Here is a 13153-nt window from a genome sequence, read left to right on the forward strand (position 1 = left end):
CACGTGCCCGCCCTCCCTCCTCCCCCCAACATCTGGGGCATGAGAGGGAGGGGTGCTGTTCCTTCCCATGCCCTCAACCATCACCCCCCATGTCCTCTGTCATCCCAATACTTTAGTGCATCCCACAGCATCGCCCCATTGCACAACAACATAGGCCTGTTCGCCCCATATCCCCCAGCTCGTGTGGGGCGCTCCCGGCTCCTCTCCAATCGCTCCTTAGCTTGCAGGGCAGGTATCTCCCAGGGCACAGGGTCACCCCAAGGCCATCCTCTGCTCATCGAGGGGCATGTGACACACGGGTACCACCCAGTCATGCTGGGAGCTAGAGCCTGCCTGAAGGCAATGACGACCCTGGGCACCAGGGGGCAGCAGCATCCCATAGACCATGACGCATTACACTGCATAGGTATTTGGTGCCCGTCACCTTGGTGTCTGCGCCCTACCTAGCGGTGGGCTGAGCCTCTGGTGCTCTCAGTTAGGGAGAGCAAGCCCCACATTCCTCTGCTGCCTAGGGTGTTCCCTGTCCTCCAGAATGGAACCCACCAGCACATTGCCAGCTCCCCCCATGGGCCCTGCCCCACCTCGTGTACATGTAACACCGAAAGACCCCGGGCATCGGTGGGTGGGATTGAACCTGGGACCTCTGGAGCTTAGCATATGAGCCTCTACTGTGTGAGCTAAAAGCCACATGCCTCTGAGCTATGGCTGTAGCAGATTCACTCATCTCTAAGTGGTCTTGGTACCACTAGAGGGGACAGAGCACAACACCCAGAAGGCGTGTGGGTTATATACACACCCACCCTAACCCCTCCTCCCCACTGATCGCCCTCGTCTGCCCCCAGCCAGCAGGGCTGTCCCCCCCGCCCTCCTCCAAGGACGTGAACGTGTCTCGCTCCAGCCCAGCGACCCTCCTCTGCTTGGCCAGACCCGGGAGAGAGCCCTTGTCAGGCCCCGGGGAGTGGATGTGCCTTGGTTTGGGACGTCCCTGAGTCACAACAGCCACAAACAGCCCCCAGTACCCATGGGTGCCCTGGCTGCCGAGCCAGGGAGTGACACTGCAGCCGGGTCCTGGGAGGCCTTATGTAGGAACCCCATGTGCCCCACGGCATCAGCCCCACAAGCCTGCATGTGGCTGTATACCCAGGAAGGCAGCTAGTTCACCCTGCTGCCCACCCAGCTCTGGCTTCAGGGCTGGGGAAGCCAACTTGGCAGGGCAGGACAGCAGGAGAGGCCCTTGGGGAAGCACCCCACCCCTGGAGAGGTCCGAAGTGCATTGCCAGAGAAGCCTGGGGAAGTCCTGCTGCAGTTCTCCTAGCTGAACTTCAGCCTCCAGAAACTCCCGTCAGTGGGGTGCCCATTCTGGAGCCCCACTGGGGTTCCCTGCCAGCCAACACAGATACAACGCTGCTGGGGCTGCTGCCTTCACCTCTCCACGAGTGACCCCTCACATGCCCAGGCAGCCTGCCCCCTTAGGCCAGGATTGACGGAAAGACCCAGTGTGAACACAGGCCCAGCCCCTCACTAGCCAGGTGGCAAGCTGTGACTCTGCAGGGTTTTTTCCTCTAACTACAATCTAGGCGCACCTACCAGCTCACTTTCCAGCCCAGCCCAGCAACAGTCAGTACAACCAGGGCCGTGTTGCTGGGACTATTCAGGTTCACACAGGAAAAGCTCAGAGTGACACAGGCTCTCCCTTTAGGGAAATCAAAGCCATCAGTGGTTCCCACGGCGCTAGGGCTAGTGCAGTCAAACCCGCACTCGCGGTTAGGGCAGGAGGCCCCCTCACTGCCTGGGGACCACTCCCCCTACAGCTAGCTAGGGAGCTCTGCAGGTCTCCCCACTCCGAGGCCCCAAGAACAGCTCCTGCCGTGGGTCTGGGAGGAGGCCACATCCACAGTGGCTTCTTCTGCCCATGTCCTGCCCCTCAGCCAGCCAGACCGTGAGGGAGAGGGGCCCATGACCATAGCATGTGGAGAGGCCTGGGAGCCATCTTTGGTTTGGGCTGAAGTCTGATGGGACTGCAGGTCAGAGAGGTGGAGAAGACCTGTCCAAAGGGGTGCAGAAGATATTAAACTGATGCACGCTGCCGGCCCCCCCAGGTCTGGCTTCACCCCAGCCAACTGGCAGGGTGGGAGGACAAGAGGAGAGGCCCATGGTGGACTGATGCTCCTCATGCCCACCACACGCAGTAACGAGGGAGCATCCCAAATTAAAGACAGCAGCCAACCAAACATGATTTCACTGGACCCTCCCAGCTCTGACACGGTCTGCACAGGATGGGCATCCTATGGAAACCACTAACCGCAAGGTCAGTAACACAATAACAACAGTGTGTGTGTGTACACATATACAATATAAATTAATGTAGATTCTCCTAAACTATTTCGATTAGCAGCAAATCAAGTTTTAGGGATTCGTTAGTTTCTATACAGGCTCAATGGCAGGGCCACAATTCCCAGCACACACTGCCAACTCTCAGGGGGGCACCATCTGCCAGCCAGCAGGGAGGGCCCTCCTGAGAAGGGGGGGACGGTTGGGCCGTGTCTCTCAGTGCTGTGGGGCAGGGAGCTGCTCCAGGCAGTGGCAAGGCCCCCATTGCAATAGCAGCTGGGGGTGCATATTAGGGCTGGTATTGAATCCTCCACCCACATGGGCCAAGGTGAGACACACTGAGGCCCTGCTCCCCCTAGTGCAGGGTGTCCCTGCCCCTCAGTTCACCCCAAATGCCACCCTCCTCGGCAGGTGTGAGATCATGGCTGCAGGCTTAGCACAACTCTGCAGCCACCACACAAAGCATGGGACCCTCAAGAAAAGGGGGTTCTGAAGGGCGTCCGGCCCTGTGCCCCAGCAGGGAAAAAGAAACCGAGGCACAAGGCGGGACAGCACTACACCCCACCCCATTTTGTTTCTTTTTCGTCGCTGAGCCGCTCCCTGACAGGACGTGCCCTCGGTCTGCGTCACTTCCCACTTGGCAGCACTCGCTTCCTGTTTGTTGCCCCCCTTGGAACAATTCTCTGCCCGCCTCACTGGCGCCGCTGTCTGTGGGCTTCTGGCTGCTCCACATGTGCATGGAGCTGCTCCGTCTCACGGCCAGCCCCCCAGTGAGGTAGGGAAGTAGCAGCCCCATTTTACAGATGGGAAAACTGAGGCAAGCTCACCTAGCCGGACAAGGGCAGAGCAGGGAATAGAGCCCACTCCCATGCTACAGCCATTAGACCTGCTTCTCCTCCTTCTGGCACTCGAAGCTCCCCAGCCGGACTGGCCCACCATAGCCGTGGCCACCCCCCAGCTGGGGGATTGCTCGGCCCCCCCATGCTACATTCATTGGCTGCGAAGGGCTGGCTCGCCTGCACTGGGGAAATCCCAGTAGTGCTGCAGGGCCCCGGGCATGTCCCTGGCTCGGCAGCAGTGAGGACCGGGTCGCTGGACAGTACTAGCAGCAGGACAGGGGCAGGGGAGCATGGCTCAGATAGCCCCATCTCCCAGGGTGTGGGGTGGGGGCGGGAGGGCGCTTCCTGCTGCCCTCTAGTGGCTGCCCCCACTCTTGGCGCCGCCCATCGCCCAGTCGCTGATGATGAAGCTGAGACTCATGACCATGAAGAGCACGCCAAGGCCCGCGAAGCCGGCAGCCTGCAAGGGAGGAGACAGGGGGCAGGAGACATGAGCCCCGGGGCGGGCTCAGCCCACTGGGCACAACTCCAACAACTGACCCCACCCACCTTCGCCCCACAGACACAGAGTTCCGCCCCCAACCTCGCCCACTGCAACCCCTCAGACACACAGCTCAACCCTCAACCTCGCCCACCCGTGCTCCCCAGACACACAGCTCCGCCCTCAACCCTGCCCATCTGTGGCCCTCAGAGACACAGCTCCGACCTCGACCCAGCCCACCTCTGCCCCTCAGACCCACAGTTCCACCCCCAACCCCACCCACCCATGCCCCTCAGACACACACCTCTGCCCCAGACCATGCCCACCTCTGGCCCTCAGACACACAGCTCCGACCTCGACCCAGCCCACCAGTGACCCTCAGACAAACAGCTCTGCCCTCGACCCAGCCCACCTGTGGGAGGGGGCTCAGGGCTGGGCAAGGGGTTGGGTTGCAGGAGGTGAGGGCTCTGGCTGGGGGTGCAGGCTGTGGGGTGGGGCTGGAGATGAGGGGTTCGGGGTGTGGGAGGGTGCTCAGGGCTTAGGCTGCGGGGGGTTGAGGGCTCTGGCTGGGGTTGAGGGCTCTGGGGTAGGGCCGGGGTGAGGGGGTTGGGGTGCATGAGGGGGCTCAGGGCTAGGGCAGAGGGTTGGGGTGGGGGGGTGAGGGCTCCGTCTGGGGGTGCAGGCTCTAGGGTGGGGCTGGGGATGAGTGGTTTGGGGTGCAGGAGGGGGCTCCAGGCTGGGGCAGAGGGTTGGGGCACAGGGGGGGTGAGGGCTCTGGCTGGGGGTGCAGGTTCTGGGCTGGGGCCAGGGATGAGGGGTTTGGGGTGCAGGCTGCTCTGGGGAGAGAGGACTCGACTCCCCGCAGCCCTCTCGCCTCAGCAGCCCAGGGCCGGAGGCGAGACGCCTCTCCCCGCTGCGTGCCTGCATGGCCCTTAATAGCCTGCTGTGCGGCCATGCAGCTTAAAGGGAACTGGCTCTGGGAGGGGAGTGGGGTCTAGTGGTTAGTGGTGATGGTCTCAGATTCAGGACTCCTGGGCTGTATCCACATGACATCTGAGGAGCTTCCCATGCTATAAATGCGACCTCCTTGCTTCTAAAGTGAGAGCCACCCCTAAAAGTTCCCCCTAAAATTGTGCCCCCCCATACACACAGAGGGGAGGACTCTGGAAATTAAGGCCTATGTTTTCATAATATTGTTGGCCATTAATGTCGGGTGACTGACTTGAAACACACTGGCAGGGAGGCATGACCTCAGCTGTGCCAATTGCCCTGCTGGTCCTATGGCCTCTTAGTGGGGGGGAGGGGTCAGCGCCCAACACCCCGAGAGTCAGGTGGGAGGCCTCTGGAGGGGGCCTCAAAAGCAGAGTCAACGCTGGCCCAGGGCCACCCTCTTCAGCGCCCATTAGCGACATGATTCCCCCTGACAGTCAGCTTGGCTGGAGAGGACGTACCAGGATCTTGGGGGTGGACTTCGGGGGCTCCTTGTCTTTGGGCACGATGCGGATGTAGAAGATGGCTGGGAAGATGAAGATGAGGCAGGGGGCTGATGTGGCACCTAGAAAACATCAGGAGAGAATGGGTACAGGAGTGCGGGGGAGCAGCCAGCAGCTCCCAATGTTATAATTTAATGGCTTTTTATTTTAGGATTTTTTGGGGGGAAGCAAATTAGCATTGTATGTTGCTAATGCTGTTGCAAGCATTGCAAGGCATTTTGGAAAGGGTTAAAAGGTTAAAGGTATAAGTGTAAAATATTTTTTTTTTTTGTGCAGGTTGCAAAAGGCTAAAAAAACCAAAATAAAACGGGTTAACTCAATGCCTCAGCTCTCAGCTGAGTCCAAAAATAAGATGCGGTCTCCAGTCCAAGGTCACAGTGCTCAAACAAACTCTATGCAGCCAAAACACATGCAGCTAAAAAAACCCAAAACTTAAAAACCCTCCTAAAAGCCAAAGCAAATTAAAAATCAACAGCAAACCCCAAACAACCTGTGCACAAAACAAAACTCCCACCCACCCTTCCCCCTCTTCTTCTTACATTACACCCAGGCTTGGCCAGCCTCGGGTAGTACAAATGTAAGTATAAAAATGGGTTAAGGCTTGGGGCACTAATGCTTTCTTTCTTCCTCTAAATAACATAAAAAAACCCAGCACTCCCCACTGTTATTTTATTATTTTATTAATAAAGCTTTAAAATTTAGTCACTTGGTGTGCTCCTGCATCTCCTCCCCTAAAAATCCTGAGGCCTCAGCCTAATCACCTAATGCCCCGAGCAAATTGGTAACATAAACCTGTCACACTAGCCCCCCACAGCCACCTGACCCCCTGAGCCAAGCCCCACACCTGGCTAGAGCCAAACTTTCCCTCTCAATTAGCTTCCTTGGAAACAGTGGGGCTAGCCATGTCAGCCTTGCCCCGGAGCCCCTCGCGGAGTGGGGCCAGCCAGGGATCCAAGGAACAGATTTAACGAGGAGTCCGGTGGCACCTTTAAGACTAACAGATTTATTTGGGCATAAGCTTTTGTGGGTAAAAAACCCACTTCTTCAGATGCATGGAGTCTGAAAAGTGGGTTTTTTACCCACAAAAGCTTTTTCCCAAATAAATCTGTTAGTCTTCAAGGTGCCATCGGACTCCTTGTTGGTTTTGTGGATACAGACTAACAGGGCTACCCCCTGATACTAGGCATAGATCTGGCATGACAAGAGCAAAGGCAGAACAGGAATTAAAAAAACACCCAAACTGCAAACAAAGAGAAGCCCTCAGGCTTTGAGCTAACACAGCGGCCAGGCCAGGACTCCAGAGTCCAGGGACAAGGGAGAGCAGCCGGTGCCGCATTTAAACCCTGTGGTTACAATGATCAGAGGGGAGCAGCAAAGGGAGACGGGGCCTTTTGCCTGTCTGGGCCACTCCTGAGAGGAGTTGTGGGGGTCTCAGCTGAAGCAGGGACCAATGGGCCTGCCATACTGATAGCGCTATGGGGCAGAGATCGTGGGCTGGGCGGGGGATGGAGCCGACAGCCCCAGGCTGGGAGGGGACACTGAAGCACAGAGAGGGAACGTGACCCAGCTGAGGTCGCCCAAATTGCTAGGCCAGGCCCTACCCAGTAGGCAATGCTACCTCCCCTGTAACAGCAAGGGCAGGGATTCCCAAGTTGTGCAGACTGAACTCCCTCACCACTGGGGTCCAGTCCCAGTGCTGCTACTGACTCACTCTGTGGCCTTGGGCAAAGCACGCTCAGTACCTCAGTTTCCCCACCGGCACTCCTTCCCTTGTGTGGCTGAGCTGTGTTTGTACAGGTCCCTCCAGTCCAGGGCTGAGGCAGGCCACCAGGGAGCAGCGTGCGTGGGAAGCTAGCCCTGTGCTGGGGAAGAGCAGTGGATTTCACGCCCCGGGGGCTGGGAATCTGGCACGGCAGACCAGACACTATTTCCCAGCCTACAGGGTGCTGGTGCGGGGAGCGCTGGGCTCCCTGCAGTGCCGTGGGGGCGGCTCAGGCAGCACGTGCCAGGACTCACCAATCAGGCCGAAGATGCCGAGGATGGAGGGGGCGAAGATGACCAGCAGGTTGATGGTGATCAGCAGGACCACAGCGATCGCTGTGTGACGGACCCAGCTGAAGTCCTTGCCTTGAAAGACCATCTGCTGGATGGCGCGGCGCACCTAGAGGGGAGAGGGTCAGATTGCATGCCCAGCATGGGGCCCACAGCCAGTTCCCTTTCCGGAGCCCAGCCTGCTCTGGGCCCATCATACCCGCATGGCCTCTCTGTAGTATGGTGCTCATCACCAAGGCCTCTGGGCCCCACTTGCCCCACACCTGCCATGGCCTCTCTGTAGTATGGTGCCCATCACCATGGCCTCTGGGCCTCGCCCACCTCACACCCGCCAGGGCCAACCTGTAGTATGGTGCCCATCACTGTGGTCCCTGGGGCCCGCTTGCCCCAGTCCCTGGCTGGCCCCCCAGCTCCCTTCCTGCAGTTTGTATAAATGTCCATTTCCTGCTGCTGTCGTGTCCCTCCCGTGCTCACCGCAGCCCATGCAGGGCCAGGCCCAGCCAGAGAAACTCCAGGCACCTGACGAGGACCACGCAGTGCCAGAACTCCACACTGGGCTGCCCTCAGTTGCCATGGCCCATCCAGCCTCTGCTGGCACTGCCCACAAGCAGCCAGCCTGTGTCAACTGAGGCCATGCAGGGGCCCGAGACCACGGCATCAGTGTCTCCCAGGGTGGGGCACTGCACAGGGAGCTACAACCCCTGATGTCAGGGAAAAGGCCCTGTCCTCCCACCCACCCCTATGACTGGCGGGTGGCATCACCTACCGGGAAGAGGACGATGGGCACAGTCAGCGTCACGGCGATCAGCACTGCCACGCGCACGCACAGGATCAGCACGTCGAAGGGGTCCACGTAGCTGTAGGTGTGCAGCAGCTCTGACTCCACCCGGCCTGTGGGGTGCAACCCGTGTCAGTCGCGCCCAGGGCGAGCTCTGCCCATCCCGCTGGCCCAAGGGAAACCGGCCAACATGGCTCTGCAACAGCCTGGTGCGGCACTGGGTTAGTGCGTGACAACAGAACCGGTCAGCCCTAGAGACTGGGAGCCCAGCAACAAGACCTTGCTGGGTGGATCGCACTGGAGGGGCCCTGCCATGGGCTGGGTCTGGTGGTGCCTGGGCAGGAGACGGCAACCCCATAGCGTGAGCCCCACGGCTCCTGCCATGGGCTGGGTCTGGTGGTGCCTGGGCAGGAGACGGCAGCCCCATAGCCGTGAGCCCCATGGCTCCTGCCCTCTGAGCTGTGCAGCCAATGGAGCCAGTAACCCAGCTCTGGCAGGCACCGGCTGGATCCCTCTGGGGCTAGCGATGGACAGGGGCCCGCTCCTGGCCTTCGGGGGGCGGGGGGGAGTGGGGATCGTCTCGCCTGGGGGGGCACTCACCGTAGAACGTGAGGTAGCCGAAGAGGGCGGCCAGGAAGTACATGACATACATGACAGCAATGGAGATGTTCGAGATGCCCTGCATCTTCTTCTTGGAGGGGCTGCAGGATGCCCAGAGCAGGGTTAGATTTGCCGGCCTCCGGCAGCCACCACCCACATGAGCTGGGCTTATCCTGCTCCGAGGGGCCTCTAGGCCACGGCTCTCAACCTTCCCAGCCTGGGCCCCTCCCTGTTGGTCCTGGGCATGGCACCCATGGCCCCCCGGCTGCGGAGCCAGGCTCTCGATACCGAGGCCTTGCCAGGCTACTAAGCTGGGTCCCTCTTGCCCTGCACTGGCAAGGGAGAGGCACGTTCCTGGGGCAAACCCCGTGGTGCCAGCTGGTGCCTGGCAGCACAGAACGGATGGGTCCCCAGCTTGGCTTGGCTGGGGAGCAGCGCCCCATCGCCCTCCCTGCCTCTGGAGCACCAAGCATCGGAGGGCTCCTCACAGGCTGTGTCCTGTGAGCATCTCAGCTGCCCAAGTAGCCACCCTCGCTGTGTGCAGGGCTCTCTGATGCCAGGAGAGGGCGCCGGTCTGACACAGAGACAGGACGGGAGGCAGGAGCTGCTCTTACCACTGGCCCTGCTGTAGAAAGGGGCAGGCGAACGGTGGGTGGTCCCTGCCCCACGTGGGTCTGTCAGCCAGAGGCTGGCAAGGTGAGGGCGTGAGCTGCAGAGTTGACACGGTTCGGGGGTCCCCAGAATGGCCGGGGGTGCCCCCAGCGGCCCCGTGCCTGGGCTCCAGATGCCAGAAGGTAGAGGGCAGGTCACTCTGGGCAATGAGGCAGGGGTGGCACCAGAACCCGCTGGAGCAGAACCCAGATCTGGGAGTCCCAAGGCAGCAGAGGCCACTTGCAGCAATGGGGCTCCTGGCTGGGGCACATGGTCCAGCCACAAGAGGCAGGGGCCCACCTGGGCGTGGATCCTGGCCACGCTGGTGCTGGCCCCTGGAGTCGCCCCATTGCCTAGGACGGAGCTACCCTGGGTTCAGGGGCTGAGCGACACTGGCTCAGGCCCCTCTAGGGAGCAATGGGGTAGGGTCCTGGGGCCACCTCCTTCCCCTCCTTTGGCCCACCACATCCCGGCCCCCCAGGACTCACTCCTTCAGCTCCGTGTAGATGGGCAGCACCTCGGGGTGGCACACGAAGGCAAACGCCATGATGGGGATGGTGTAGGCTGTCTGCAGGAGACACCAAGGGTCAGCGGAGCAGGGCTGCTGGCTAACGGTGCAGGGCACCGGCTACAGAGAGCTACCCAGAGCACCCCAGCTGCCCATCGCCCCTGGTCTGGGTCCCTGCGACTGGGCATGACCCAGCGGTGGGAATGAATGGGGAGGATGGGAGTGGAGCAGGCAGGTGGGCTCAGGGGAGGGTGCTGGGCTCACAACCTCCAGCGCAGAACTGCCGGCTCCCACCAGTTGAGTCTGGGTCCCACCAAGCCCCAGCTCCTGGAGGCACGTGAGCTGGGGAGAAGCTCAGTGCGCATTTTAAATAAAGAACATCTCTGGGTCCAGAGGAAAAGTGGCCCAAGCACAACCCGATGGCGCAGGCGCCCTGAGGCGAAGGGAAAACCCAGGGGACTGTGTGAAGTCTCACGGCTTGGGAGCCAGTCCTACCATTTTGGGGGCCTGAGGAATGGTTAGTGACCCTTGGGCTTGGCCAGATGGCAGCAGGGTCAGCGGCAGGGCTGGGGCATGGCCATAGCATTCCCAGAATACACCCGCACCCAGAGCAGGGCTCCTCCAGGATCCTGGCCGGCCTGCCGTGTGGCCTGGCACGTGCGGTACCTGGGAGTTGAGTGTGAAGAGGCTGGCGGAGCAGGCAGCCGCAGCAGCAGCTGGCTGGAGGACCGGGTAGCCGTTCTGGTAGTCGCTGGTGCTGCCCTGGGCGTCGCTGAGGTTGCTTGTGCCGTTGCCGTCCTGCTCAGGGAGGGGGCAGGGGATCTGGAACTTCTTGTAGATGACCTGGGCAGGAAGGGGGCGGAAAACCCAGTCAGCGCCTGGTCCTGCCAGTGTTGCCCACGGCCCCCCAGCAGCTCAGTCCCAGCTCTGAGCCTGGGAGGAAAGGCAGCGAAGGAGACAGGTGCTGCCCAAGCATGAGGGGGAGATCATGGGGCAGGGGAGAGCGGCCCATCCCCCTGCATCACTGACCAACCCAGCCAGGCCTTCCCAGTCCAACCCTCAGGGTCCTTCTCTGCTCTGCCGGAAACCCCTGCTCCCCATGGGCTGCCAGAGCGGGGAGATGACCCTGGGCCCCAGCCACGCTGGTCCGAGGTCCCCTGAAGGGTGTGATTCATTCCACACCCCAGCGCCTGAGGCCCCCTCGCAGCCCCTGGGCACAGACTGGGCTCCCGGGGTGCTCGTAACTTTCAGGCCTGGCAAATTTCAAGGGACACTGTAGAGACACCATGGACACCCCCCGCCCCTCCCCGCTCTCTGTCTGTGGGCTACCACACTCTGACCCTAACCCCGCCTACGTCTAACTGCACCTCTCCCCCAGGGACGCTGTTACCTCCCGCCCCTCCGCCAGCTGGGGAGAGAGAAAGTGATTCCTAGATCTATGGCCAGGAGGGACCAGTCTGACCTCCTGGATAGCCCAGGCCAGAAACCTGCCCCGCAGTAATCCTCAGAGCAGAGCTGCGAGCAAAGCATCCCATCTTGGTTTAAAAGTTATCACAGATGGAGACTCCACCCCGCCCCTGGGTAAATGGTCCTAGTGGTTAGTTACCCTCCCTGCTAAAACATACGCCTCATTTCCAGTGTGAAGGTGTCTAGCTTCAGCTTCCAGCCACTGGATCCTGTTAGACCTTCCTCCGCTCAATTAAATATCTGTGCCCCACGCAGATACCCACAGACTGGGCTCCAGTCACCCCCTGACCGTCTCTTCGCTAAGCTAAACAGACGGAGCTTCCGGCGTCTCTCGCTCTCAGGCAGGTTTTCGAGTCCTTTCCATTCCTCACTGCTCATCTCTGAGCCCTCGGCAACGTATCCTCCTCCCCCTTGAACCCTGGACCAGACTGAGGCTGCTCAGTGTCACTGGCCCTCAGGTCTCAGACGCACTCTGGGATTGTCGGTGCTGGAGCCAAACCCGCCTGCCTGCAAGATGAGCAACGGAAACCCCACGATGTCTTCGAAACCGCTTGGCCCTTCCAGGGCCTGATGTCACAGCAGGGTTTGGTGACGGGCAGAGAATTCTCATATCTCGCAGGTTGTGTGTGTGTGTGCCTCTGTGTGCGTGTGCATGAGCGTGTGTGTGCCTATCAGTGTGCGTGTATGTTCATGCATGAGCGTGTGTGTATGTGTGTGTGTGCGAGCCTCTCTGTGTGCGTGTGCGCGCATGCATGAGTGTGTCTGTGCCTCTCTGTGTGCGTGTTCGTGCATGAGCGTGTGTGTATGTGTGTGTGCAAGAGCCTCTCTGTGTGCGTGTGCACGCATGCATGAGTGTGTCTGTGCCTCTCTGTGTGCGTGTGCGTGCGTGCATGAGTGTGTGTGTGTGTGCGTGAGCCTCTCTGTGTGCCTGTGTGCACGTGCATGAGTGTGCGTGTGTCTCTCTGTGTGGGTGTGTGCATGCATGAGTGTGTGTGTGCCTCTCAGCATGCGTGTGCGTGCATGAGTGTGTATGTGCCTCTCAGTGTGCGTGTGCATGCGTGCATGAGCATGTGTGCCTCTCAGTGTGCATGTGCGTGCGTGCATGAGCGTGTGTGCGCGTGCATGTGTGCATGTGCCTCTCCATGTGCGTGCATGCATGAGCGTGTGTGTGTGCAGGAGTGTGTGCGCCTGCATGAGCGTGTGTGCGTGTGCGCGAGCCTCTCCGTGTGCGTGTGTGCGCATACATGAGTGTGTCTGTGCCTCTCCGTGTGCGTGTGTGCGCATGCATGAGTATGTATGCCAGTGTGCACGTGCATGAACCTCTGTGTGTGTGCACGCGCATGCATGAGCGTGTGTGTGCACGAGCCTCTCCGTGTGCACGTGCATGCGTGTGTGTGCCTATGTGCACGTGCATGAATCTCTCCGTGTGCACGTGCATGAATCTCTCCATGTGCGCATGTGCATGAGTGCGTGTGCGCGTACATGAACCTCTCCATGTGCGTGTGCATGAACCTCTCCGTGTGTGCGCGCGTGCATGAGTGTGCGCGCGCATGCATGAACCTCTCCACGTGCATGAACCTCTCTGTGTGTGTGTGCGTGCATGAGTGTGCGTGCGCATGCATGAACCTCTCCGTGTGTGCTGCTGTCCCTGAAGGCTCAGCGTTCTCCCCCAGCCGCTGCCCCGGAGCCCTCGCCCACCCCTCCACCCTGGGTCTAGGCTTCTTCAACTAGAAATAAAACCATTTGCTTGCCAGGCCAGGCCCCGAGGGGTCTGCTTGGGACCAGCTGATGGGCCAGTAGGGACCAGGGTCCCTGTCTGGGGCAGGGCCGGCTCCAGGCACCAAGCACCCAAGCTGGTGCTTGGGGCGGCACCTGGAGGGGGGCGGCGCAGCGCCGGGGAGCGCGGGGCCACAGCCGGGCTCGCCGCCCTCCCCCCGGCGCTCTGGCCGCCCC

At 60.5% G+C, this 13153-nt stretch overlaps 1 protein-coding gene across 1 annotated transcript in view; it reads right to left on the bottom strand.

Moving 5' to 3' along the window:
- Positions 1–1298: 1298 nt before the first annotated feature.
- SLC38A3 (solute carrier family 38 member 3) overlaps positions 1299–13153 on the bottom strand; it is a 76637-nt gene continuing 64782 nt past the window's right edge. Inside the window, exons 10-16 of the mRNA XM_024193624.2 lie at positions 10400–10576; positions 9714–9793; positions 8575–8675; positions 7963–8087; positions 7161–7305; positions 5103–5206; positions 1299–3630 (exon numbers count right to left, since the gene is read on the bottom strand). Of these exons, the coding sequence (XP_024049392.1) occupies positions 3526–3630; positions 5103–5206; positions 7161–7305; positions 7963–8087; positions 8575–8675; positions 9714–9793; positions 10400–10576 (837 nt within the window). The 3' untranslated portion in view covers positions 1299–3525. The remainder of the gene's footprint in view (positions 3631–5102; positions 5207–7160; positions 7306–7962; positions 8088–8574; positions 8676–9713; positions 9794–10399; positions 10577–13153) is intronic.

This window comes from Terrapene carolina, unplaced genomic scaffold, assembly GCF_002925995.2.
Source record: "Terrapene carolina triunguis isolate 2854851 unplaced genomic scaffold, T_m_triunguis-2.0 Scaffold235, whole genome shotgun sequence".
Taxonomy (NCBI): domain Eukaryota; kingdom Metazoa; phylum Chordata; order Testudines; family Emydidae; genus Terrapene; species Terrapene triunguis.